The sequence below is a fragment of the Oncorhynchus masou genome, chromosome 32 (genome assembly GCF_036934945.1).
Source record: "Oncorhynchus masou masou isolate Uvic2021 chromosome 32, UVic_Omas_1.1, whole genome shotgun sequence".
Classification (NCBI taxonomy): Eukaryota; Metazoa; Chordata; class Actinopteri; order Salmoniformes; family Salmonidae; genus Oncorhynchus; species Oncorhynchus masou.
Window position 1 is genome coordinate 84,700,770 of NC_088243.1, and position 25,472 is coordinate 84,726,241.

Here is a 25,472-nt window from a genome sequence, read left to right on the forward strand (position 1 = left end):
ACAGGTGAGGTGGTATCAAATTTATAGGAAAAACATTCAGATAAATATTGTCTTTATTGACAAAACATACAGTGAAGGTTTAAACAGGAATAGACAGAGAGAGAGCAGCAAGATGGAAGGTTTCACTCTTCATTCTCGTAGTCTGCAGCAACCTTCCTCTTTCCTTCTGAGTGGACATGGTTGCCCCAGGTGTATGTCAGGTACATGCAGATCATTGCTGGAAAAGAAGAACAGGAAAAGACCGGTTAGCGACTGAAAACAGGGATGTGGCTTGGGAGGCACACTGAAAGATGCAGGAAGCAATGAATGTAGTTAGGCCATTTAAAACATCCAGAGTCAGTGATTTTAACACGGGCAGACAGACATTGTATCGAAAGAGGTCTTTACAGTGTGAACCGTTCTCGTAGACTAAGTCACAATGGATATGGCTTTAAGAAGCATGAAAGTAGTCTAAAAGCGCTCTACACATCTATCCAACCACAGCGAACAGACTACCAGTACACACTGGGAAGGTTCTTAGTTGAAGCTGAATAGGTGTGTAGAAGCCTTAGTAGCCACATCTGGTCATTACCTGCATGAGGCCCAGCCAATATTACACCTCTCATTAATTTAAAGGTATAAGGGCATTTCATAGTGAGATGAACAACATGTGAGATGTGTCATGGTCCAATGACTGCCTGCTCGCAGCATGTGTCCCAGGTGCCAAGCTACATCCATAAAAATCAGTAGAACTGTTCTGATTGGAGAATCACAGTTTGCGTCACTGGGCAGTGAACAAGAAACTATTAAATCAGTTGATGCTATCCCACCTCCTCCCCAAATCGAAAACTAATATGGATGCCAATGTTTTGTTCTGGCTTTGCGTGCACACGCTTCATCTACATCCTGTCTGAGGCATCACGGTGCCCATATGGTGAGGCTGATTAAGACAAACAGGTGTGAAACAGACCGTTGTGAACGCAAAGTGAGAATACAACATGCAATCCATGTTTGGTTTTGATTTGGGGATGGGGGGTAGCATCGAAACTGGATTTAATAGTTTCTTGTTCACTGCCCAGCGATGCAAATGGTGATTCTCCAACCGAAGAACTGATTATGGACACCGGACATCGAGACACCGGACATGCTGCTAACAGGTAGTCAGTGGAACAGGACTCATCTCAATCGTTGTCGCTGTGGACTGCCCTTAGACCTCATCTTATTAATTAATTAATCAGTGCTCTAATATTGGGCTATGAGGCCATATTTATCAAGACGAGAGCAGAAATAAATACAGAATTTGTCTGGAGATGTTTGATAACTAACAACATCCTGCCTGGTTCTTCACAGAAACCAAAGTCCAAACTCTGGGATTACTTACGGGGAGCAACTTTGAAGACGGATGATGTGAATCGTCTCCAGACGTTGGGGATTCCTTTAGAGAAGTAGTTGGGGAAAGCCCTCTGCTCGAAGGGGGACAGACTGTAGGTGATCACATGCCTGATCTTGGCCAAATCTCCAAAGTGGCGACCCATGGTGTCTAGAGAGACTTATCTGAAATGACAAGGTAGGAGTATCGATGAGGAAAAAGGTACAGTAGTTTAGATGTTGCAATGCAGTTGTCACACAACAATATACTGGTCCACCAAAAGTCACATTCTTTGGAACAATTGATTAGTCCCCCCCCCCCCCCCCAAAAAATGTAATGTGTATTCTTCCATACATTAACACATCCTATGTGTTTTAATCAAATCAACTATATGCACTGAGCTTGTCTGATGCTTTAAGCTTGATTAATTAAGACAAATGACTAGAGGGAGTCCGACCAGCAATTGATTTGATCGTACTGGGCCGGGCTCAGAATTGCGGCACTGTTAAAATAGCACCGATGTTCTGTGGTGGTCGCTGCAACAGGGAGAGAGAAAGGGGTGCTTGTCAGTCACAGTCACTGTCTTAAGGTTATTGATTATAGAATTAAGATGGGGTTTCCTCTCTCCTCACTTTTCTTAGACAATAAGACAAGGGCTGTTCTCATCTCATTCTGCTGCTACCTGCACTGAATTGTTCTCAACTTTGCACATCGCAACATGGTTTGGGAAAAGTCATCAATTCAACAGCGCACTAATGTGTTTCAGAACCACAGACAGCAAACACTATCCAACACGGGAGAAAGCACATTTGTTATAAAAAATTTATTTATTTATTATTAGTGTTACACCAGTGTTCTTACGTAATAACCACATACAATTGTATTATCACATGTCTTAAACTGATGGACTGTTCCATCCCCACGGCCTCCACAATGGATCAGTCAGGTGTCTTGTAGACCATGATATTTTTTTGCTACTGCTCATCTAAAGTAATCTCATTCGACCAACTGCCTATTGACCAAACAATCGACTAAATGGGGTCAGTCCTAGTTTGTGGTGAAGTAAAAATTTGAGATGTTGTACAAAACAAAGTCATCAACGATTGGATCCTCGCTAACCAATCAGAGTTTTAAAGTCAATGGCAAATTTTCAAGAAGCCGCTTTACCCAGTAAGAATGTTTGCGTTCTAGAAAATCGTCAGGGCAGTACTCCGATTCATTGAGGAGAAGAAACTAAGGTCCGTGGGCATAACGTTTGGCCCAGAGGAAGAAGTTTGGGTTGCCAGGCTAATGTGCATTTCTTCCTCTTAAGAATTGACAACCAGCCAGTATTCCACAATAGTAGTCAGAATATATTACCACCCTTCACTTACTTACAGCTGCACTGGGGTCAGACAGGCTTTCTGTTTAGATTAATACACAGCGGCGCTGGCGCGAGATATGGCTCTGAAAACGTACCTCAATCCATTGATGAGAAATGGTGTTGTATTGTCCCATTATTCCAACTGTTCCACCGATAATATTGAAGGAGTGCTATTAAAACGTGTTGGGATAATAGGACAATTCTGAATACAACTTAATTTCTCATCCCTGGATTGAGGTATGTTTCCAGAGCCATATCCGGTACCAGCTCCTTAGTGTCTTAACCTAAACAGGAAGCCTGTCCGACCCCAGTGCAGTTTTGAGTAAGAAAAGGGTCGGAATCTATTCTGACTAATATAATAGACATTTCTTGTAATCACATTTATAAAATAACAAATTAGTTATTGTTGTTAGTAAAAATTTAACTGTCAATAGACTGGATTAGAAATGTGAACGCGATACCTTCGTTTTATTTCCAAGCATAACTGGATACCAAACATTACATTAACGTTACGAGCTAAATTAGATTGATAGCTAACTAACGCGTTAGCCAAGTTAATGTTAACACCAAACATTAGATGACATGTCATTTCGCCAGTGACATTACAACACGTAAACTCGTGTCTGACAGATAGTAGAAAATATGAAGACGATACAACCTAGCTATTTAGCTACCTAGAAAAATATTGCACAAAAGTGATTGCAAACGGGACCAACCTGCTACAAGCTAGCCAGTAGCTAACCTCCATAGCTAACGTGAAGACCTTGCTTGACATTCACGCCAAGATTTAAAATGTGTGTAATGACACGAAACTCTTATTTCGTAAAATCCCCAAGACAAACACAGATGACACGTATACAGGTGATTCAAATTGTAAAATTAATCACAAAACCTTCAACTTTCAGTATCTCTTACCGTACTGCTTCTCAAGACCCAGATTAATAGCTGTTTATGACGTCTTTGCTCTGGTTTGGTTCAACGTCCAGCGGAAGTAAGCCTTTACGTAACTTCCGTTCTTTTTCTTCTATGGTATAACGGCGTTCGCAACAATTATGTGTGCATTCCGCCAACTACTGCGCGGGTTGATAATAAGGATCCCAAAATGTAAAAAAAATGTGGGTAAAAATAAAGTATCATACTAACTACCAAAAAAAAAAAAGTTAACCAAACAAAATCAACCTGCTTTTCTGTACAAATGTTTTATTTTAATCAGATCCCAACACAGGCTCAGAAGCCTCCTGTGAGGGTGGGATATTTCCTTGCGACAAAAGTTATTGTTGTGCTTCTGCGGTGAAGTTTTGCTGCCCCAAAAACTTCTCGGCTGCAGATATATCCAGCTTATTTGACTTCTTAGACACTTGTACTGTACAATTAATCACTAAAGCTCTTTCCCCTTCGACTCTCTTCACCGCCTACACATAGGAGATAAACTGTATAAATCTGATCCTTGACACCTCACCTAACAGGGCACTCAAGGAAGTCTGGAGTATGATCCCCACCACAGTTGTAACATTTTCATTGACAGATTCTTCAATATCATACTTCTCCTGTCTGCAAACATTTGACACATGACCATATCCTTTACAATTCCCACACTGTAATGGTTTGGGACACAGATGGTCTCACTGCATACCTCACATATCCAAGCTTCATATATTCAGGTAGAGTCTCCTCAAACAACAATAATATCCACAGGCACGTGCACTGACCACTCCTGGGATTTTCTGACGAAGGTACTCATCATCTACAGTACCGGTCAAAAGTTTCAGAACACCTACCCATTCAAGAGTTTTTCTTTATTTTTTACTATTTTCTACATTCTAGAATAATAGTGAAGACATCAACACTATTAATAACACATATGGAATCACATAGTAACCAAAAAAAGTGTTAAACAAATCAAAATATATTTGAGATTTTTTAAAGTAGCCACCCTTTGCCTTGATGACAGCTTTGCATACTCTTGGCATTCTCTCAACCAGCGTCATGAGGTTGTCACCTGGAATGCATTTCAATTAACAGGTGTGCCTTGTTAAAAGTTAATTTGTGGAATGTATTTTCTTCTTAATGCAATTTGAGCCAATCAGTTGTGTTGTGACAAGGTTGGGGGGTATACAGAAGATAGCACTATTTGGTAAAAGACCAAGTCCATAATATGCTTATTTGAGCTGTTCCTGCCAAAGAGAAACAACAGTCCCATCATTACCTTAAGACATGAAGGTCAGTCCATCTGGAAAATACAAGATCTTTGAAAGTGCAGTCAGACCAATCTGAGGGGACAAGTGCCCCTGTGGACATGGCACTTCTGATCCCACACAAGGCAGAACATCAAGCTGATAAAGTTTTGTCAAGCAGTGTGTAAACTCTCCATCTAGTATAGGAGTAAATTCTGACATGATTGCAGACGCACAAACTTTACGCTACACAATGGTGTGTCTCAGCAGTCAAATGTGTATTTATGTCAGAACAAACAACCATACAATTTACAATTATATTGAATAAATACTCAAGGATCTATACATGCTCTTTATTTTTTTTCAAGCAAATATTTAGCTAATTATTCATTTATTCTTTTTTGTGATAATCAGTGAGCCAAACAAGACCGTACAGTACATTTCATTTGCATTTCAGTTAAATTCATCAATATATTAGGTATGCAGTCATTTCATGACCCAGGGTAATAAATACACACAAAAATCAAGTTGTCTATAAAAGATAACTTACATTCTGGACCATATGAAAAGAGAGGTTGTCCATGAAAGTCTTTAATCCCCAGGAATAAAATGAAACGTGAAAGTGTTGGATACGAGTATATAGGACCACTTTTTTTTATATATATATATTTTGTCCAGAACAGATGTACTTCAAATGTACCAGTTAGTGTGAAAGAAGAGACTAAAGATGGCAGAACACCCAAAATAAATTAACAAAAATAATAACTTAAAAATCAATCCATGTTCTCATGTGTCAACGCAATGCAAAAACACAAACAAACCAGACAGTAAGTGCAGGGATAAGACAGGGATAAGACATCTTCACAACATTCCTGCCTATCACACAAACATGTAAACAAAGATGTAAATGCCATATTTTCTATTTAAATAAAAAATACTTTTTGGGGGCAAGTAAATGCATCTGTCTAGATCCCAAAAAAATCTAACTCTACGCACTGATGTTTTGACAAAGACACTGAGGACTTGACATGAAGTCCCCAGACCAGGATCTTACAATAGGTGATTGTGAAAAAGTCACAAAAGTTGCTAAAGTCAAGAGCTTGAGGAGGATGGAATAAGTCTAGCGGCAGTTGATGCAGAAGGTAGGTTAACAGTCAAAGTGTTGAGGCTGGTAAAAGTGAGGTAGGGGTCAATTCCATTTCAATTCAGTCAATTTCCAGAGCGAAGGATTAGCCCGAGCGAGAGGATTTTTTTTTACATTGAAAAGTATAGAGAACAATTGGAATTTCAGTTGAGATTGTTCAGTTTTTACACCAAGTTCAAATGGGATTGAGCCTGACCCTGGAGGTGGGCCTTTAGCGACATGTGCACCTCGTAGCGATCATTTCATCGAACTCCTTGTAGGCAATGGAGTCACCTTCAAGGGTTAAAACACTCAGGGGGATGTACTCCAAGGGAACACAGGAAGGCCGTGGCACGGAGGAGTCCAGTATGTGGTAGATCATGTTCTGGAAGAAGGTGTGTCTGGGGGAGCCGTAGATGAACCCCACAGCCCTGGGACAGGTGCCTTTACAGTACCTTGGGTTGTACCTGTGGGGGAAAATGATCCAATGGCTCAGTTTGAGCTCACTGAAGCTCACTCTGAAGTCGTACAAGGCACAGTCGCTCGTAGGGAAGTCAGAACTCGGGAGGAGGTCCGGGAGGATGGTCTTCGGGCTCGTTTTGCCTCGTGCGTTGTTCGTCAACAGATCTGGAGATTCTCTCCTCAGTCTTCTCCGCTTGCTCTGGCTGATCCTTTGCTCTGGTTTGAACTCCGCCAGGCTCTCAAAGGTGTCCATCTCATTGGCTGACCTCGGATGACCTTGTGACCTGGTGGGCAGCCATCTTTGGTGTGCCAGCTCGCTGGTGTCATTGAGGTACAGGAGCAAGGACGGAGACCTTAGGTGGAGCTCCACGGGGCCCCTACCGCTCCTCTCCTCTCCTCGAGCCTTAGCCTCCCTGCCTCTGCCCTCCACACACGTCAGGTTGATCAGCAAATGGATGTCCTTCTTGTGGGACTGGATGAGAGGTCGGAGGAATGCCGTGATGTCCACCTTGAGCGCCACAATGAAAATAGGTTAACATTATTGTGGTTTAACATCCTCTGTGATTGTAAATACAGTGTATCCACATATGTGGTCGAATTGTGCTTTGAAATGATCAAATAAAGCCCTTTTTAGTCTTAATACAATTTCCCTAAGGGAAGAAATAGTTGTTTCCATTGAATTATATTTAACTAAATCAATCACCTCAACCCACTTCCTCCTGCGGTCCGTGTGGAACAGGAAGTTGACTGAGTGATGGGTGCTGGGGCAGAGAAGACACTGATCCTGGGCAGCCTGCTCTTTCACATCTAGGTAACATTGGGTAGTCATGGACATGGCCTGCTCTTGGTCGAAGGAGAACAGCAGGACAGACTTCAGGAGCTGCTCCTTGACTCTGACACGGTCCAGATTGTAGGAGAGGTGTTGCATGAAGAACTCTGTAGGAAACATCGGAAATTAAGACCTATGAGAAGAACCAGAGATTGAAGAGGAAGCGAGACACCTCACTTGCTTATTTTTTTCTGGTTCATATACAGTCAATAAACTAAGCAGACCAGACCCAGATGCTAATGCATGGGGGGCCAAATGTGTCGGAATAAGTCAGCACTTTCTGTTTATTTGCTCAGTTCTAAAAACTAGGCTACATCAAATACACTGAGTTCACAAAACATTAGGAATATAATATTGAGTTGCAGTCCTTTTCTCCCTGAGAACAGTCTCAATCCATCAGGGCATGGACTCTACAAGGCGTTCCACAGGGATGCTGGCCCATGTTGACTCCAATGCTTTCACACAGTTGTGTCAAGGTGGCTGGATGTCCTTTGGGTGGTGGACGATTCTTGATACAAACAGGAAACTGTTGAGCGTGAACAACCCAGCAGCATTGCAGTTCCTGACAAATTCAAACTGGTGTGCCTGGCACCTACTACCATACCCTGTTCAAATGAACTTTAAATAGTCTGTCTTGCCCATTCACACTCTGAATGGCACACAGGGCCAACTCCTGGCATACATTTACATTTTACATTTAAGTCATTTAGCAGACGCTCTTATCCAGAGCGACTTACAAATTGGGCGTTTGGAAGGGACATAAGCAGTCGCTTAGGACCCCAGGCTGCTAGGGGCATCGACCCCCCCCCCCCAAATGTTTTTTATTTTTTAACTCAGTGGGGTCTCAACTTCCTGTTGAGAGTTAGTATAGTAGAATAAACAAGATGCAAGTTAGAAACTATGTTGTGAATCAGTAATTTTTAATTTTGTCACTCAAATTGCTCAGCTAACAATTTTCAGATTGTTAGTTAAGCCAGCTATCTAAACTTGTAGTAAACATGGCAGAAAACCTTCCGGGCATATGCACAAATCTTGCTTAGGGTCCCCAAAACGCTAGAGTCAGCCCTGATGGAATACACAATCCATGGCTCAATTGTCTCAAGGCTTAAAAATCCTTCAACCAGTCTTCTGTCCTTCACCTACACTGACTGATGTGAAATTAACAAGTGATATCAATAAGGGATAATAACTTTCATCTGGTCAGTCTGTCATAGAAAGAGCAGGTGTTCCTAATATTTTGTACACTCAGTTTTGAACTAGTGTCCCTATGTAAAAATAGATCTCACTCACGCCATTGCATTTCCATGTAAATTAAGTTTCACTAAACACTTAGAGCTCACCTTTGCTTTGCTCCAGGCACTCACCCCGCGGGGTTATAAGTCGAACTGTGTTGTACAGGTGGTTGTTCCCTTCCAAACTCCTCTCATGTCTCGAAGACATCTTGTACAGTCTTTTCATGTATCGAACATATCTGGAATCAGGTTTCATTCTTGGGGTCGTGTCTTGCCATGGAACTCCCTGTGCTGTCAGCGCCTTCAGAAGGGGTGACAAGATATTGCCATGTTGGTACAAAGTAAAATCGCCAAACTCGTCAGCTAGATTTGACGTGGTCGGGGACGATCCAAGAGAAAAACCGCCGATCAAGAGTAGTAAAATAGAGGTCGGGTAATTAAGAACAATAGTCAAGTGGAGAGGAGTCTCCATTGTCAATCAGTCCGTCAAAACTTGGAGAACTCCCTCGGGTCAATAAACCTATGCATATGTCACAGAAGTTGAACAGGTGTGCGCAATCAACCCAGGGGACGCATGTATCGCTCCAGTGTGGGCAGTATCAGGGGGGAATAGATAGGATGAGATCTGGTATGAGGGAGAAGGGGATACAGGAAATTAGTTTAAAGAGTATATTGAGTAGAATTATTAGATATAGTCTCAAATATTTTGTTATCTTTTTTAAGAGCAACGGTATGATTTTATTCCTCCCTGTCTCTAGCCCACAGTACAGTAGGTGGCGGTAATGTACTTTGGATGCCAACCGCCGATAAACCCCACCGAAGAAGAAGACGAATCAAAACCCAGAAGTGAAATGTAAGGGATCTTTGAAGAAGGTATTGGATATTTTGTTATCTACACAGAATATGTTTAAATATGAAACGTTCCCAAGGATCAACCTCAACTGTCAGTGTATAGTAGAAGGACTGATGAGGTGATTACAAGTGAACATCATCTTTGCAATGAACCAAGTCATGAATGCAGTAAACATTAATTGTGACCACAAAAATCAGCTTACATCAGAAGGCCGATTGTGTCAGGGTGGGCTTGTGCTGACTGATACTCAAACCTCTCTGTGTGTGTGTGTGTTCACATGAGTGTGTGTGTCTGTCTATCGTACCCTCCGTTACATCCTTGTGTGTTATTTCAGGCCCCAGCCTCTGTCTCCAGCATTCCCGAACTCTTACACTTGACTGGCTTCTTGGAACAGAACAGCTTTAAAGGTCCAATGCAGCTGTTTTTATCTCAATATCAAATAATTTCTGGGTAACAATTATGTACCTTACCTGTGATTGTTTTCAATTAAAATGGTCAAAAAGAAACAACAGTAGCTTATTTTTATTGTTAAAAATTCACATTATTATTACAACCTAATAGTGTGAAAAGTTATATAAAACACAGGAAAATCACAGTCTTTACTGCACTGGGTCTTTACCAGTTCTCTGCTCAGTGTTCCATGAGTTTAGGGGTAGAAAGGGGTTATGAAAGTACTGGTTACTGTTATACAACCCCACACAGGCCATACTTTAATAGTGTTTAAGGGTAGGGGAATGGGGAGGCCTGTTAAAAGAGAGGCCCTTTACTGTAGTTTGCCTAGAGCACCTCAAATGATAAAGGTTGTCTGGTAGGCCTATATTTATATGAGAGGCACTACTTCTTCCTCTTTTCACTTAAGTGGAATGTTATTTCCCCTGACAGTTCCATGCAGACAGAGGGTGATGTGGTCTATTTAAGCAATACGGCACAAGGGGGTGTGGTATATGGCCAATATACCACGGCTAAGGGCTGTTCTTATGCACGACGTAACGTGGAGTGCCTGTATACAGCCCTTAACTGTGGTATAATGGCCATATACCACAAACCCCCGAAGTGCCTTATTGCTATTATAAACTGGTTACCAATGTAATTAGAGCAGTAAAAATACATGTTTTGTCATACCTGTGGTGTACCACGGCTTTCAACCAATCAGCATTCAGGGCTCAAACTTTAATGTAAAGTTATTCTATAATAATGACAGCTTTTGTTCATTTCACAGAGCCATGGTGGCCTAAAGAGACCGAACAAGCTCATAGAAGGACGATACCTAATTAGCAGGGTTGAATGGCCACGGTGACACTGTGAATACAACTGTTTAACTGAATACATCATCACCATTCTGAGTGCTGCCCTCTCCCCAGACAGAGAGACAATAGCACAGTGTTTAACAAACTAGCACTTATTATGCTATTGTTGTCTGTGTTCCAAACCATGTCATCACTATTGTCTGTGTTCTAATCTCCTCATCACTATTGTTGTCTGTGTTCCAAACCATGTCATCACTATTGTCTGTGTTCTAATCCCGTCATCACTATTGTTGTCTGTATTCCAAATCCTGTCATCACTATTGCTGGTCTTTGGTGAAAATAAATCTGTGTAAAAGATGCATAAACTGATTAAAATGATTTAAACTTTTTTTTAATAATGTAGCATTGGATCAATTTAAAATTTAATGTTGTGTTCTCTACATGGAAACTTTTTTTACACTGCAAAATTGGGTACAATTTGTTACAAAAATCAGAGGTTTTCTGAGAGGTTGAGGTGATACAAGTATGCTATGATGAGCCACACCAACCTGACTCAATACAGATAATTACATGAATGAGCAGACAGCTGTTCGTCATCTCTAAACTGCTCCTCATCCATTGCCAGAGTAATAACAGAAGGCGGACTCCTTGTTTCCTTACGCGTGGTTGGTGTTGCAGTGATGGCTGATGGGTCATGACGTTGTGATAAGTACTAATAGTACCCCTCATTCATGCTTAATGGTTTACTAATGGGGAACAGTTAGGACTTCCATCTAAATTCCAGTCAGTTCCGGAATTGAGTTCTATTCCGGATTAAATTCTTATTCAATTCAGCAATTGAAATGGAATTGACCCTCACCCAATTGTAATTATTTTGTGGTGATTTTCAATGCAATTTCAAATGTCATGTTGTCTGACAAACAGACGTGTGAGACAAGAGAACCCTCCCCGGGCAGAATTCTCCCCACACAGGATGGGGAGCAATGAAATCATAAATGGGGGGACGCGTGCGTGCCGCCAGCCAGGCAGGGAGCTTGTGACCATGTTCAGTCCACTGCTCCTCACATAACTAACCTCACAGACGTTAAAGCTGCAATCTGGGACTCGTGTTTCAGCCCATCGGGAGCCCTGCCACTGAGGGATATACAGGGACGTATCACAGACCGCACCTTTTAATAACACATTTAACCACGGACGAATCCCAGCCATGTGTGAGCCTGTTTACGGCCGAGAGAGTGCATTTATGTCTGAACGACTAAGCCAGTAGAAAAATATCTCAAATGGCTTGACACAATCATTGCTTAAAGGTATACTCAGCAAAATGACGTTGCCACGAGCAGCACCGCATATGTTGAGAGGAGCGAGATGCAAGACTCTCTCAGTATCTGCGCAATGTGGGTTCGCTTCGTACTGTTCACAGCGTGGTAGCCAGGGGACCAAAACAGCGGAGAAGTTGAGCCTCGCAGAAGTTGACCAAGTATGCTGTTTACTTTGTGCATCTAAATGTTACCTCGCTGATTCCACTTTTAAATTAATACTGATCAGTGTAGGAGCATTACTTCAAAGCTTCTAAAAACCAAACTGGTCATATGTGAAGAATAGCTTATGTCTAGGTCCCTGTGTTTTGGGCTATCATCATGTTATATGACCTCGGATTTAACCTTTATTTTGAGCCTTTTCCACAAATGACAATTACACCAAAAATATTTAAAAAAAAAACATTGTCTGAGAATGGTGCAGGACCATCAGCCATGGAAAAGCTTTGTTGAAAAATCTTTAAATAAAAAGGTTCAAATCCAGGTCGTGACATTCCACTGGGCACAGACGTCAATTCAGCGTCAGTCTTCCACGTTGGTTCAAGGTAACTTCATTGAAATTACGTGGAAACAACTTTGATTCAACCAGTGTGTGCTCAGTGGAATGATTTGTCCAAAACACAGGGCCCTATTTATGCCTGATCTTGTCCTCTTCTGGACATCTCCTGTACTGCCAAAGGAATCTGGAAAGGAATGAGATACTGATAGAGTGCCCTGTACCTCCTCACTCCTCCATCACGCCTTCATATAAACAAAGCTGATAATTTAATGCGAAGGCAACATTCTATCCAGCTACTCGTAGCATAATGGCCTCCCACTTAACCCCCCTCCCCTACAATCACATTCTCAAGCTGAGAGGCTGCTTTCTTCTGTATTAATGTCACAGAAGCAAGCTAACTCAGATAGGAAAAAGGGCAACCTTTTAAAGAAAGAACCATGAGTTTTTTATTTAACTAGGAAAGTCAGTTAAGAACAAATTCTTATTTTCAATGACGGCCTAGGAACAGTAGGTTAACTGCCTTGTTCAGGGGCAGAACGACAGATGTTTACCTTGTCAGCTCAGGGATTTGAGCTAGCAACCTTTCAGTTACTGGCCCAACGCTCTAACCACTGGCCCAACGCTCTAACCACTAGGCTACCTGCTGCCCAAAATGTACTGCTCTGTTCTTAGTGTTACGAGAACAGACTGGCACATCCCAATAATGTATTTTACTTTGACACATTCCTGACAAACAAGATTGATTAAAGCGGAGGGAGAAATATGTGAAAACAAACACAGTGGAATCATACATGATGGCATCAACACCATGGTATCATACATGATGGCATCAACACCATGGTATCATACATGATGGCATCAACACCATGGCATCAACACCATGGTATCATTGATGATGGCATCACTGTTAATGGAGAACACGCAGGTGTTTGGATCCACTCTGTTGTTGCCAAGGTGTGGTTTGTTGACATATGTCTATGTATAGTTTGGCTGAATCAATGAAATGACAGGTTGTTTCCAGGCTGTAAGTATAGGACTACACCCCTGCAGTGCAGACAGAGAGAGTGAAACATAGAAAACACGAATGGTATTTGTTATGCAACTTTAAAAAATAACTTGGGTCAGTATATAGTGGGGCAAAATAGTATTTAGTCAGCCACCAATTGTGCAGGTTCTCCCACTTAAAAAGATGAGAGAGGCCTGTAATTTTCATCATAGGTACACTTCAACTATGACAGACAAAATTAGAAGAAAAAAAATCCAGAAAATCACATTGTAGGATTTTTTATGAATTTATTTGCAAATTAGGGTGGAAAATAAGTATTTGGTCACCTACAAACAAGCAAGATTTCTGGCTCTCACAGACCTGTAACTTCTTCTTTAAGAGGCTCCTCTGTCCTCCACTTGTTACCTGTATTAATGACACCTGTTTGAACTTGTTATCAGTATAAAAGACACCTGTCCACAACCTCAAACAGTCACACTCCAAACTCCACTATGGCCAAGACCAAAGAGCTGTCAAAGGACACCAGAAACAAAATTGTAGACCTGCACCAGGCTGGGAAGACTGAATCTGCAAAAGGTAAGCAGCTTGGTTTGAAGAAATCAACTGTGAGAGCAAATATTAGGAAATGGAAGACAAACAAGACCACTGATAATCTCCCTCGATCTGGGGCTCCACGCAAGATCTCACCCTGTGGGGTCAAAATTATCACAAGAACGGTGAGCAAAAATCCCAGAACCACACAGTGAATGACCTGCAGAGAGCTGGAACCAAAGTATCAAAGCCTACCATCAGTAACACACTACGCCGCCAGGGACTCAAATCCTGCAGTGCCAGAGCATTTGGATGATCCAGAAGAAGATTGGGAGAATGTCATATGGTCAGATGAAACCAAAATATAACTTTTTGCTAAAAACTCAACTCGTCGTGTTTGGAGGACAAAGAATGCTGAGTTGCATCCAAAGAACACCATACCTACTGTGAAGCATGGGGGTGTAAACATCATGCTTTAGGGCTGTTTTTCTGCAAAGGGACCAGGACGACGGATCTGTGTAAAGGAAAGAATGAATGGGGCCATGTATCGTGAGATTTTGAGTGAAAACCTCCTTCCATCAGCAAGGGCATTGAAGATGAAACATGGCTGGGTCGTTCAGCATGACAATGATCCCAAACACACCGCCCGGGCAACAAAGGAGTATTGAGATAAACTTTTGTTATTGACCAAATACTTATTTTCCACCCTAATTTTCAAATAAATTCATTAAAAATCCTACAATGTGATTTTCTGTTTTTTTCTCTTCTCATTTTGTCTGTCATAGTTGAAGTGTACCTATGATGAAAATTACAGGCCTCTCTCATCTTTTTAAGTGGGAGAACTTGCACAATTGGTGGCTGACTAAATACTATTTTGCCCCACTGTATATATTTAAAAAATGTGTTACTTCAACACGTTACAGTCAATAAATTTCCTTAGAGGTTGGGAGTCCTTATATAACTATAAATATGTCTCACCACTAAATCAAGACAGGCACAATATTAGTACCAGAAAAGTAGATTGCGTCACCATCAGTACATGGTTTATACTAGTGCTCGTTCAGTTAGCTTAGTGAAATACTCAACATTCACATTGAGGCTTGATCAAATATTGTAATATAGTCTCAAGAGGGTTTAAATAGATTCTCTGTTCAAATTTCGAACATTCAATGATGATAGAACATGTCTGAGAAGTGTCTGCGATGGTACGACTGTGGCCCATCCTTTCTGTCATCCTCTGTGTCTTCACCAGCGTGGGTTTTGTTTCTCTTCCTGTGTCCCATCAGTCTGCTCAATGTATTCAGTCCCCTGGGTAGCTCCCTGTCCTCCTCGTCCTCTTGCTTGTCCTGACACCTGTCCTGTTGGGATACCTGTGGGTCCCCTAGCAGTTCCCTGAGCTCAGACGACACACCTTTCTCCAGGTAGTGGTACGACTTCTTCCCATCATTATCCCTTATATTCACACTGGCTCCGTAGTCTCTCACCAGCAAGGTTATGACTCCATCGTGTCCGTGTATGACAGCGATGTGTAGAGGAGTATAACCTGCCTGTGTTCGGCTGTTGACGTCTACCTCCGTGCCTCTCTTCCTGGAGATGTCCAGGATGTTGCGGACCATGTCTGTATTGCCGCCCTTGGCCGCCCAGTGGAGGGCAGTGAAACCCGAGATGAAATCTTTCTTCTCGGCCAGCTGCGGATCCTGTAACAGGAGGCTGTAGACATGTCCCCAGAGACCGGCAGCAGACTTCACCAGCCACTCATGAGCTGCAGCTTCCAAAGGGATAGATTGATCAGAGTACTTATTGGCATCTTTAGCGGTAACCTTATTGGCTGCCGTGGTGAGATCATTGGTGGTGTCATCACCCTGTTTCGGGTGCTTGTTTTGGGTTCTCCTCAGCTGTGGAGACTGAGTCTCAGAGTACTTATTGACATCCTTGACATTGTCCCCTTGTTTCGGGTGCTTGTTTTGGGTTCTCCTCAGCTGTGGAGACTGAGGCTCGGAGTACTTATTGACATCCTTGACATTGTCCCCTTGTTTCGGGTGCTTGTTTTGGGTTCTCCTCAGCTGTGGAGACGCAGATGTTTGTGGCGTCTCTCCTAGCTCTGGATGTCTGATTTTAGCCCCAGGGGAGGTGTAGGTGCCCGTACCCCACTCTGAACTCACTCTGCCTGGGGGTTTAGGAGTCACGGCTGCCTCTGGTGGTAGAGGAGTGGGAGGTCTCTTTGCCAACATGCTTGGAATCTCAGAAGTTTTTGGTCCCAATGACACTTTGTTATTTAATCCATCCTGTCTCGTCAGTACTGGATCTTCTCTCTGTGATTGTGGTGGAGATTTCACTGCCACTATAGCAAACACAGGTCCAGTATTTTTTCTGATCCCTTGATCAGCTGAAACATTCAGTATCTTGATTGTGGGTGTTTCTTGATAAGTAGTTTTGATAAGGTTACTTGACCTAACTGCACCCCCATAACCTGCTGGGTGCACATTGGATCTTCCTCCCAATTCATTTATATGCAGAGGCATATGTTTTACAATATCCTTTAAACAATTTCCATGTATGCTTGAAGCACAACATGAATTGTTATTTTCAATATCAGAGTTCAGTACCCTACCAGATTTGGAAATGGCTGAATATTCACTGTGTTCTGAAGAACTGGGTGGGAACGACGTGTTTTGACTGCAAATGCTCTCGTCCAAGTCCGACTTCTCAGTGGTTAAATGCTTTCCACCTTTCACAAAGTCGTGAAACCTTTTCTTTACAACGACATACTTGACATCATCTATCTGCTTGACGACCGCAACGCTGTTTATAATTGTCTTGAATAGATCTCTATTGTGCTTCTTTTCCGCGGGATCACTGCAATTGATCTGAGGTTTAAAATGATTCAGCAAATCGGAATTCTTCACTTTGCCCCCGTGCTCCAACAAAAAAGTCAAAATAGTTTCTTGAGTCAAAGCCATCTTTTTCAATGTTCACCTAGATAGAGGATAAATGTTAACTTGTTGTTCTGAAACTCTCCACTCCCGACTGTCCCGCCCGTCTTCTTCTATGCGAACTGATACCCCTCGCGTCGAGGGTCCCACCACCACTACCTGCTGTTTCCGGTGTCTAGTCAAATACATTTCCTGAGAAATTATCTTCTTGGCATGAACGCGAGATTGGGTTGGGAGGTTGCGGATTTGGGGTGCATGCCAAACGTGCCCGGCCGGTGCGCGCCATATGCGCGTTCACGTGTCAATATCATCCGTTTTTCTTTTCCCAGTATAGATTATCTATTCTATTCCATTCTATCCTAGTCTAGTCTAGTTTTGCCAGATATGTGGACTCTAGTCACGTGATTTGGACACGTACTACAAGAGTTGCACATTTTGCGAGTCGAATTTGCGAGAAGAAAAAAAACACTTGCCACTCGACTCTGATTTGAGCATCTATGACTCGTGATTTAACTTGGATTTGAACTGTATGACGCGAGAGACTTGATTTGTCATTTCGCGCACTATATAAACCTATCTGTCCTTCATATGGGTGTGCTGCAGGTTCTGTGCGTTCTGTTCTGGGTTTTAACCAATCAGATTCGCGGAAATCACAGGTTGCGCAGGCCGGGCACAAGAGGTGCTCAGCTCCACTGTCCTCCGGTATTTACAGTATTTAGCAAGAGTGATAACACATCACTCACGACATACACAAGAAATAACTATTTACAGAAATGTTGCAGCATCCTACACCTAAACTGTATGGGAAGAAAACGTTTTCTCAGTCTGATCAACTAGGCTACTGATAACAACCGCAGCCCGCAGGGTAAACGAAGTGGTCATGTTATGTAGCCTATTTATCGCCCGTTTATTTGTTTTAGGAGAAAATATTATTTGATGATATTTGCTTTAGGCTATATTCAAACTTGGGCTGGCTGGCTAGGAAACGACCTTTTCAATCCAATGTCAATCCAAAACATAAATAGACTGGGAGTTACTTTTTAATTGCAGTTGCTCAGCCCTGTGAGTTCTATTGTCAAATTGCAGTGGTTGTGTCTGTGTAAAGGAAAGCAGTTTTAAAATATAATGCATATTAAGGAGTACAAGGTTGCTGCAGTTTGACAGGATTTTCATCCTCTCTAGGGCCAGGAGTTTTTCCAGAATTTCTTTACAACCATGTGACCTGTTTAGAACTTATCTGTATACCTAGGTGGAAGGTAGCCTAGTGGCCAATGGTTCGAATCCCTGAGCTGACAAGGTGAAAAATATCTCGATGTGCCCTTGAGCAAGGCACTTAACCTTAATTGCTCTGGATAAGAGTCTGCTAAATTACTCAAATCTAAATCTGATCCCACTCCCATCATTGCCCATATAAATACCTTTTTACAACTACTAATTAATCACTGTCAGACTCTATAGGGTCCTGATTTATACCTGGTTAGGCTACATATTAGGAAATGCTCCGTGCCCCAGAGAAAACAATTTGCCCCACCACTCTGTGACTTGTGGTGCCACTTCACCGGTCCCAAAATCATTGCATTGGGTTTCAAATACTATTACTTGGGACTTGACACGAGACGCAAAGGTTTTTTAAATGTATTTTTATTGAACTTTAACTAGGCAAGTCTTAAGAACAAATTCTTACTTCCGACTCGGGTCAAACGCTAATCCGGACGACGCTGGGCCAATTTTGCGCAGCCCTATGGGACTCCCAATCACGTTCGGTTGTGATACAGTCTGGAATCGAACCAGGGTCTGTAGTGACGCCTCTAGCACTAAGATGCACTGCCTTAAAACTTGAGACCTGCTTAGGACATGCAAAATTGTGACTTGGTCCCATCTCTGACTTTTACACCTTGTTTTTCTTTAGCAGAATAGTATTTCTCATTTTGTCAGTTCATAAAACACCTGTTATTAGCCTTTATATGCGTAATAATACGTATTAATGCGTATTAATGCATAATAATGCGTATTAATGCGTATTAATGCGTTCTTGATGAATGATGGATGGAACATATACATTTTTTTCCCAGGTCTTTGACTATTAGCCTATAATAACATTAAATCACTCTCCAACCTCTTGATTTATAGTCTGTATTTACAGCTCACCATTAGGACCAGCCCATACCAACACAGCGCAGATTGTCTGTGTTTCTCCTTCTCCGCGCGTAAATCTGTTCTCATGGCGCATCATTCGTCTCCTCTCTACAGTACTAAATCAATGCAATAGAGGCTCCACCGTGTACAGTACCGTCTTACTGCATGTGAGACTTTCTGAAATTGCGTTTCAGCACATAGAGGATGTTGCCACAAAGTAGCCATATTGAATGAATTGAGACGTTCCGCTGTCAACCATCGCCGTCAACCCAACTAGGTCCGGATGAAGACAGCTCCTCGTAAATTCTACTCCCCACACTTTTCTTCTTCACGATGGCCGCCACGGACATAGACATTTTCGCTGTAAGTATCCTAGAGATTTGCTGCGTTTCCCAAACATCGTGCATTAACAGCCTAGTGCATTATGCATAGCCTACGTTGCAGTGTGCCTACCGGGATATTCTGGTATACGGTAGTAGCTGATTAGGCGGATATGCAGCAGCTAAAGTGGGGTATCATCAACACCCGGAGAGCATTGATTTCCTTCCCGTAGACTAGATAGCTTTTGAGGAACGGTAGCCTATTCTTGACGCATAATTATGTCGACCCTGTTCTAGGTTGTTTATAAAATGTTAATTGATGCTAGGTATGCAATTGACGCATTTTATACGTTGCACTTCTGATATTGCTGATATTGACACCTCATCCTGCTGTCATTCAGAGGTTAAACCAATAGCCACTCGATGCTACATTGTATCAATTCGGTCCACAGATGTATCATTTGCCACTGTCAGTGAAACATTGTAACAGTTTTAGAACGTGTTTATTGTAGCCACGCAGGCATTTCATGTTTGTCGAGAGAAGAGGGTTGACACATTGTAACTCCATCACTACAATGAATGGTGGGAGAGTTCAACTTTCAGTGCAACACTAGCTAAGAGGCTCGTTAGTTTGAGTTGTTGTGAATTGAAGCTAACCTGCGGATAACAGGATAAGTAGGTAGGTATCAGCCACTTGTCTCTCCATGAGGGAACTGAACGAATCCTCAGTTCAACAGTAGTAGAACACATACACTCTGAGGACGTGTGTATCTGTCAACATATGACATCCTTCAATGTTTGTTCGTAATGGCAGCCTACTGAATTAGAAATTGATCCCCAGGCCAGATTGGTCATAAGTAGCCTGTGTTCCAACCTTAAGTTATCTTCATATCCAAACTACTTATTTTCACTCAGTCTGAGCACATAGTTATTTAGTTAGTCCTTCAAGTAATCACTGTAGTTCAGTTTGCAACACACACACACACACACACACACACACACACACACACACACACACACACACACACACACACACACACACACACACACACACACACACACACACACACACACACACACAAACACACACACTACGGCACATGGATGTGAAGCGGATGACAGATTGTGTTTGTTAAGGGTGTGAAATAACAGCTACACAGAGGGATCTTTGTGCCCGGGTGTGTGTGTGTGTGTGTGTGTGTGTGTGTGTGTGTGTGTGTGTGTGTGCGTGCGTGTGTGTAGAGCAATGGGCCAGTGGCACAGATGAGTGTTGTGTTGCCCTCATGGCTAGCCTTCTGTGCTGTGATTAACAACATGCTGTGTTTCTGAAGACCATCCTTCTGTTTTTTTTATTTAACCATTATTTAACTAGGCAAGTCAGTTAAGAACAAATTCTTATTTACAATGACGGCCTACCCCGGCCAAACTCCGACGACGCTGGGCCAGTTGTATGCCGTGTTATGGGACTCCCAATCACGGCCGGATGTGATACAGCCTGGAATCAAACCAGGGACTGTAGTAACACCTCTTGCACTGAGATGCAGTGCCTTAGACAGCTGCGCCACTTGGGATCCCAAACATGCTGTGTTTCTGAAGACGGCCCAGCTCTCTGTGCTGTGAATAACAACATGCTGTGTTTCTGAAGACGGTCTAGGCACACTCCCAAATTGCACCCTATTCCCTTTGTAGTCACTACTTTTGACCAGAGCCTATAGAGCTCTCGTCATAACTAGTGCACTACCTAGGGATTAGGGTGCCATTTGGGACTCAACCTCTGAAGACAGCGCATGTTCAGTGTCTGGCTATGGGAAAATGGATTGCATGGACTGCATGTTAATATTCTGGGTTAAATATAACCTAGAGTTAGAGGCAGGCCTTCTTCCTGGGTTAAATATAACCCAGCATTATTCAGGCTTTGATCCTGGGTTAAATATAACCTAGAGTTAGAGTCAGGCCTTCTTCCTGGGTTAAATATAACCTAGCATTATTCAGGCTTTCATCCTGGGTTAAATATAACCTAGAGTTAGAGTCAGGCCTTCTTCCTGGGTTAAATATAACCTCGCATTATTCAGGCTTTCATCCTGGGTTAAATATAACCTCGCATTATTCAGGCTTTCATCCTGGGTTAAATATAACCTAGAATTAGTCAGGCCTTCATCCTGGGTTAAGTATAGCCTAGAATTAGAGTCAGGCCTTCTTCCTGGGTAAAATATAACCTAGAATTAGTCAGGCCTTCATCCTGGGTTAAATATAACCTCGCATTAGAGTCAGGCCTTCATCCTGAAATTGCCAAGAAACTGAAGACCTCGTACAACGCTGTGTACTACTCCCTTCACAGAACAGCTTCATTAAATAGTACCCGCAAAACATCAGTCTCAATGTCAACAGTGAAGAGGCGATTCCAGGATGCTGGCCTTCTAGGTAGAGTTCCTCTGTCCAGTCTCAATGTCAACAGTGAAGAGGTGACTCCAGGATGCTGGCCTTCTAGGTAGAGTTGCAAAGAAAAATACATAATATGATTAATATGGGCAAAATAACACAGACACTGGACAGAGGAACTCTGCCTAGAAGGCCAGCATCCCGGAGTCACCTCTTCACTGTTGACATTGAGACTGGTGTTTTGCGGGTACTATTTAATGAAGCTGCCAGTTGAGGACTTGAGGCATCTGTTTCACAAACTAGACACTTTGATGTACGTGTCCTCTTGCTCAGTTGTGCACCGGGGCCTCCCACTCCTCTTTCTATTCTGGTTAGAGCCAGTTTGCGCTGTTCTATAAAGGGAGTAGTACACAGCGTTGTACGATATCTTCAGTTTCTTGGCAATTTCTTGCATGGAATAGCCTTAATTTCTCAGAACAAGAATAGACTGACGAGTTTCAGAAGAAAGGTTTTTGTTTTTGGCCATTTTCAGCCTGTAATTGAACCCACAAATACTGATGCTCCAGATACTCAACTAGTCTAAAGAAAGCCAGTTTTATTGCTTCTTTAATCAGGACAACAGTTTTCAGATGTGCTAACATAATTGAAAAATGGTTTTCTAATGATCATTTAGCCTTTTAAAATGATGAACTTGGATTAGCTAACACAAACAATGTGCCATTGGAACACAGGAGTGATGGTTGCTGAAAATGGGCCTCTGTACGCCTATGTAGATATTACATTTAAAAAAACAGCCATTTCCAGCTACAATAGTAATTTACAACATTAACAATGTCTACACTGTATTTCTGATCAATTTGATGTTGTTTTAATGGCCCCAAACTTTTGAACGCGAGTGTATATTTTTTGTTTACATATTTTTTGTTGAATCATTTCTAACATGTGATTGTCTCTCCCCAGAATGAAGAGGGGCGTAGCCTGGAGCTGGGTGGCCATGTTGGGTTTGACAGTCTTCCAGACCAGCTGGTCAGTAAATCAGTCACACAGGGATTCTGCTTCAACATCCTGTGTGTCGGTACGTGACGTCTGACTCCATTATTACCTCCAGCCTGCAACATGTTAACATGCCTCAGTTCCCACGACAGATACAACTCCAGTCTTAGTGCCAGTCTATTTCTACTGGAGCTAAAGGCACGGATCTTTTCTGAATGCAGGAACCTAAAACTAACTAGAACATCTTCAGTCACAGCATTTTTATTTTCTCACTCACATCTTCTTAAAATGCCCATCTTATTTTCTACTTTTCTCTCTTTTTCTTCCTCTTAGGTGAGACAGGGATAGGGAAGTCGACGTTGATGAACACCCTGTTCAACACCCTGTTTGAGGCCGAGGAGGCCAGCCACTACCAGAACGGTGTGTGCCTGCGACCCAGGACCTACGACCTGAAGGAGAGCAACGTTCAGCTCAAACTGACCGTAGTCGACACCGTGGGGTTCGGAGACCAGATCAACAAGGAGGAGAGGTGATAGTGCAGGAACAGCTGGGTGCTTTGTTAGCCAGGTGGATAGGAGGTGGTTTGGTGAACCACACTCACGTGATGAGTACCCTTGCCTGACTTCTGGTTGGGATTGTTCAGCTCATGGATTTGTGTAGGTACTGTAGGGAGAGGAATAGCATCAGGACTGTTCAGTTAAGGGTTCAGGTTGGGGTTAGTCATTAAAATAGCACTTCTTCTTGGATGGTTTCTAGATACTGAACCTACTATCTTTCAGTGGTTAAAGGGTATTCAGACAGGCTGTAGCTATAAGAAGACCAAAGTTGGACATTCAGCATTCCTCCTCAAGCCCTCTCAACTAGTGGCCCTCCAGCCAACACACATACAGTGTAAAGGCTTGGCATAGCTTAAGGCTTTGGGTCTTTGTGCAGCCATGAATGGGAAGGGAAGAGTAGGGAGAGGATGATTAGAAGGGCATAATGAAATCTGAAAAGGAACTTAAATAGTCTTAACAACAGGGGAGTGGGAAAGTGAATTTTTTGGAGCGGTGTTATCGTGGTGGTTTGTAACCCAGATACTCTACTATTTGTTTCTTGAATAGCAAGGAGAAAAAAAATTCTAGGATATTTATTTTCTGGTGAAAATGCGAGGTTGAGGAGGTTGAGAATAAATACTGTATATGTTTTCAGACCCTGTATTGTTTTATCACTTTTCTCAGGAATTTGATTATTCCTGATTTTTAATCAGGAATTCCTTCTTTTCTAACATTCTCCATTCACTTGTAATTGAAACTGACCCTATTCCCAAAGCCCAAATCCTGATCACATCCATGTTTGTCTTTCTGTGCTCTGAAGCTTCAAACCCATAGTGGACTACATCGACACTCAGTTTGAGACCTACCTGCAGGAGGAGATGAAGATCAAACGTTCCCTGTTCGACTACCACGACACCAGGATCCATATCTGTCTCTACTTCATCGCCCCAACCGGACACTCTCTCAAATCACTGGATCTGGTCACCATGAAGAAACTGGACAGCAAGGTAACGTTTGAAATACACTATATAAAAGTAGGTGGACACCCCTTCAAATGAGTCTATTTGGCTATTTCAGCCACACCCGTTGCTAACAGTTGTATAAAGTCGAGCACGCAGCCATGCAATCTCCATAGACAAACGTTGGCAGTAGAATGGTCTTACTGAAGAGCTCAGTGACTTTCAACGTGGCATTGTCATAGGCCTGTCTTAATAACCTTTAAACACTGAATGAAAGTAGGTTCAGTATCTAGACTTTTCCGAAAAGTCAGTTCTACAAATTTCTACCCTGCTCGGGCTCCCTAGTGGCGCAGTGGCCTAAGGCACTGCATCTGAGAGCTAGAGCTGTCACTACAGACCCTGGTTCAATTCCAGGCTGTATCAAAACTGGTGGTGATTGGGAGTCCCATAGGGCGGTGCACCATTGGCCCAGCGTCTTCCGAGTCAGGGTTTGGCTGTGGTAGGCTGTCATCGTAAATAAGAATTTGTTCTTAACTGACTTGCCTAGTTAAATAAAGGTTCAATACAAATAGAGCTATCCCAGTCAACTGTGCTGTTATTGTGAAGTGGAAATGTCTAGGAGCAACAACAGCTCAACTGCGAAGTGGTAGGCCACACAAGCTCACAGAACAGGACCACCGAGTGCTGAAGCGTGTAAAAATCGTCTGTCCTCGGTTGCAACACTCACTACCGAGTTCCAAACTGCCTTTGGAAGCAACGTCAGCACAATAACTGTTTGTCGGGAGCTTCATGAAATGGGTTTCCATGGCCGAGCAGCCTCACACAAGCATAAGATCACCATGCGCAATGCCAAGTGTCAGCTTGAGTGGTGTAAAGCTCGCTGCCATTGGACTCTGGAGCAGTGGAAACGTGTTCTCGGGAGTGATGAATCATGCTACACCATCTGGCAGTCCGACGGATGAATCTGGGTTTGGCAGATGCCAGGAGAATACTACCTCCCCGAATGCATAGTGTCAACTGTTAAGTTTGGTGGAGGAGGAATAATGGTCTGGGGCTGTTTTTCATGGTTTGGGCTAGACTCCGTAGTTCCAGTGAATGGAAATCTTAACATTTCCGTTCTTCCAACTTTGAGGCAACAGTTTGGGCAAGGCTCTTTCCTGTTTCTGCAAAAGTATGTGGACACCTGCTCGTCAAACATCTCATTCCAAAATCATGGGCATTAATATGGAGAAG

The 25,472-nt window shown here is 42.6% G+C and overlaps 4 protein-coding genes and 1 long non-coding RNA gene across 7 annotated transcripts in view; 2 read left to right on the forward strand and 3 right to left on the reverse strand.

Annotated features, from left to right (window-relative positions):
• Positions 1-35: 35 nt before the first annotated feature.
• On the reverse strand, positions 36-3,732 carry LOC135526721 (cytochrome b-c1 complex subunit 8-like). The gene is made up of 3 exons (XM_064955327.1): positions 3,627-3,732; positions 1,361-1,533; positions 36-217 (listed from the first exon to the last, which is right to left on the reverse strand). Exons 2-3 carry the CDS (start codon positions 1,512-1,514, stop codon positions 123-125), a joined length of 249 nt encoding a protein of 82 aa, XP_064811399.1. The 5' UTR covers positions 1,515-1,533; positions 3,627-3,732; the 3' UTR covers positions 36-122.
• A 2,508-nt stretch (positions 3,733-6,240) lies between these two features.
• LOC135527134 (growth/differentiation factor 9-like) lies at positions 6,241-8,772 on the reverse strand. Its single transcript, XM_064955781.1, has 3 exons — positions 8,640-8,772; positions 7,174-7,406; positions 6,241-6,978 (listed from the first exon to the last, which is right to left on the reverse strand). Exons 1-3 carry the CDS (start codon positions 8,755-8,757, stop codon positions 6,241-6,243), a joined length of 1,089 nt encoding a protein of 362 aa, XP_064811853.1. The 5' UTR covers positions 8,758-8,772.
• A 571-nt stretch (positions 8,773-9,343) lies between these two features.
• Positions 9,344-10,985, forward strand: LOC135527136 (uncharacterized). Its single transcript, XR_010453411.1, has 3 exons — positions 9,344-9,404; positions 9,719-9,791; positions 10,604-10,985. It is a non-coding gene; the product is annotated as an uncharacterized LOC135527136 (long non-coding RNA).
• A 3,890-nt stretch (positions 10,986-14,875) lies between these two features.
• On the reverse strand, positions 14,876-17,074 carry LOC135527137 (ankyrin repeat domain-containing protein SOWAHA-like). Its single transcript, XM_064955782.1, has one exon. It carries the CDS (start codon positions 16,941-16,943, stop codon positions 15,150-15,152), a length of 1,794 nt encoding a protein of 597 aa, XP_064811854.1. The 5' UTR covers positions 16,944-17,074; the 3' UTR covers positions 14,876-15,149.
• Positions 17,075-19,136: 2,062 nt separating this feature from the next.
• LOC135526725 (septin-8-A-like) overlaps positions 19,137-25,472 on the forward strand; it is a 32,643-nt gene continuing 26,307 nt past the window's right edge. For all 3 annotated transcript variants that reach the window (XM_064955335.1, XM_064955336.1, XM_064955337.1), the window contains exons 1-4: positions 19,137-19,415; positions 22,712-22,826; positions 23,078-23,273; positions 24,101-24,287. In XM_064955335.1, the coding sequence (XP_064811407.1) occupies positions 19,386-19,415; positions 22,712-22,826; positions 23,078-23,273; positions 24,101-24,287 (528 nt within the window). In that variant the 5' untranslated portion in view covers positions 19,137-19,385. The remainder of the gene's footprint in view (positions 19,416-22,711; positions 22,827-23,077; positions 23,274-24,100; positions 24,288-25,472) is intronic.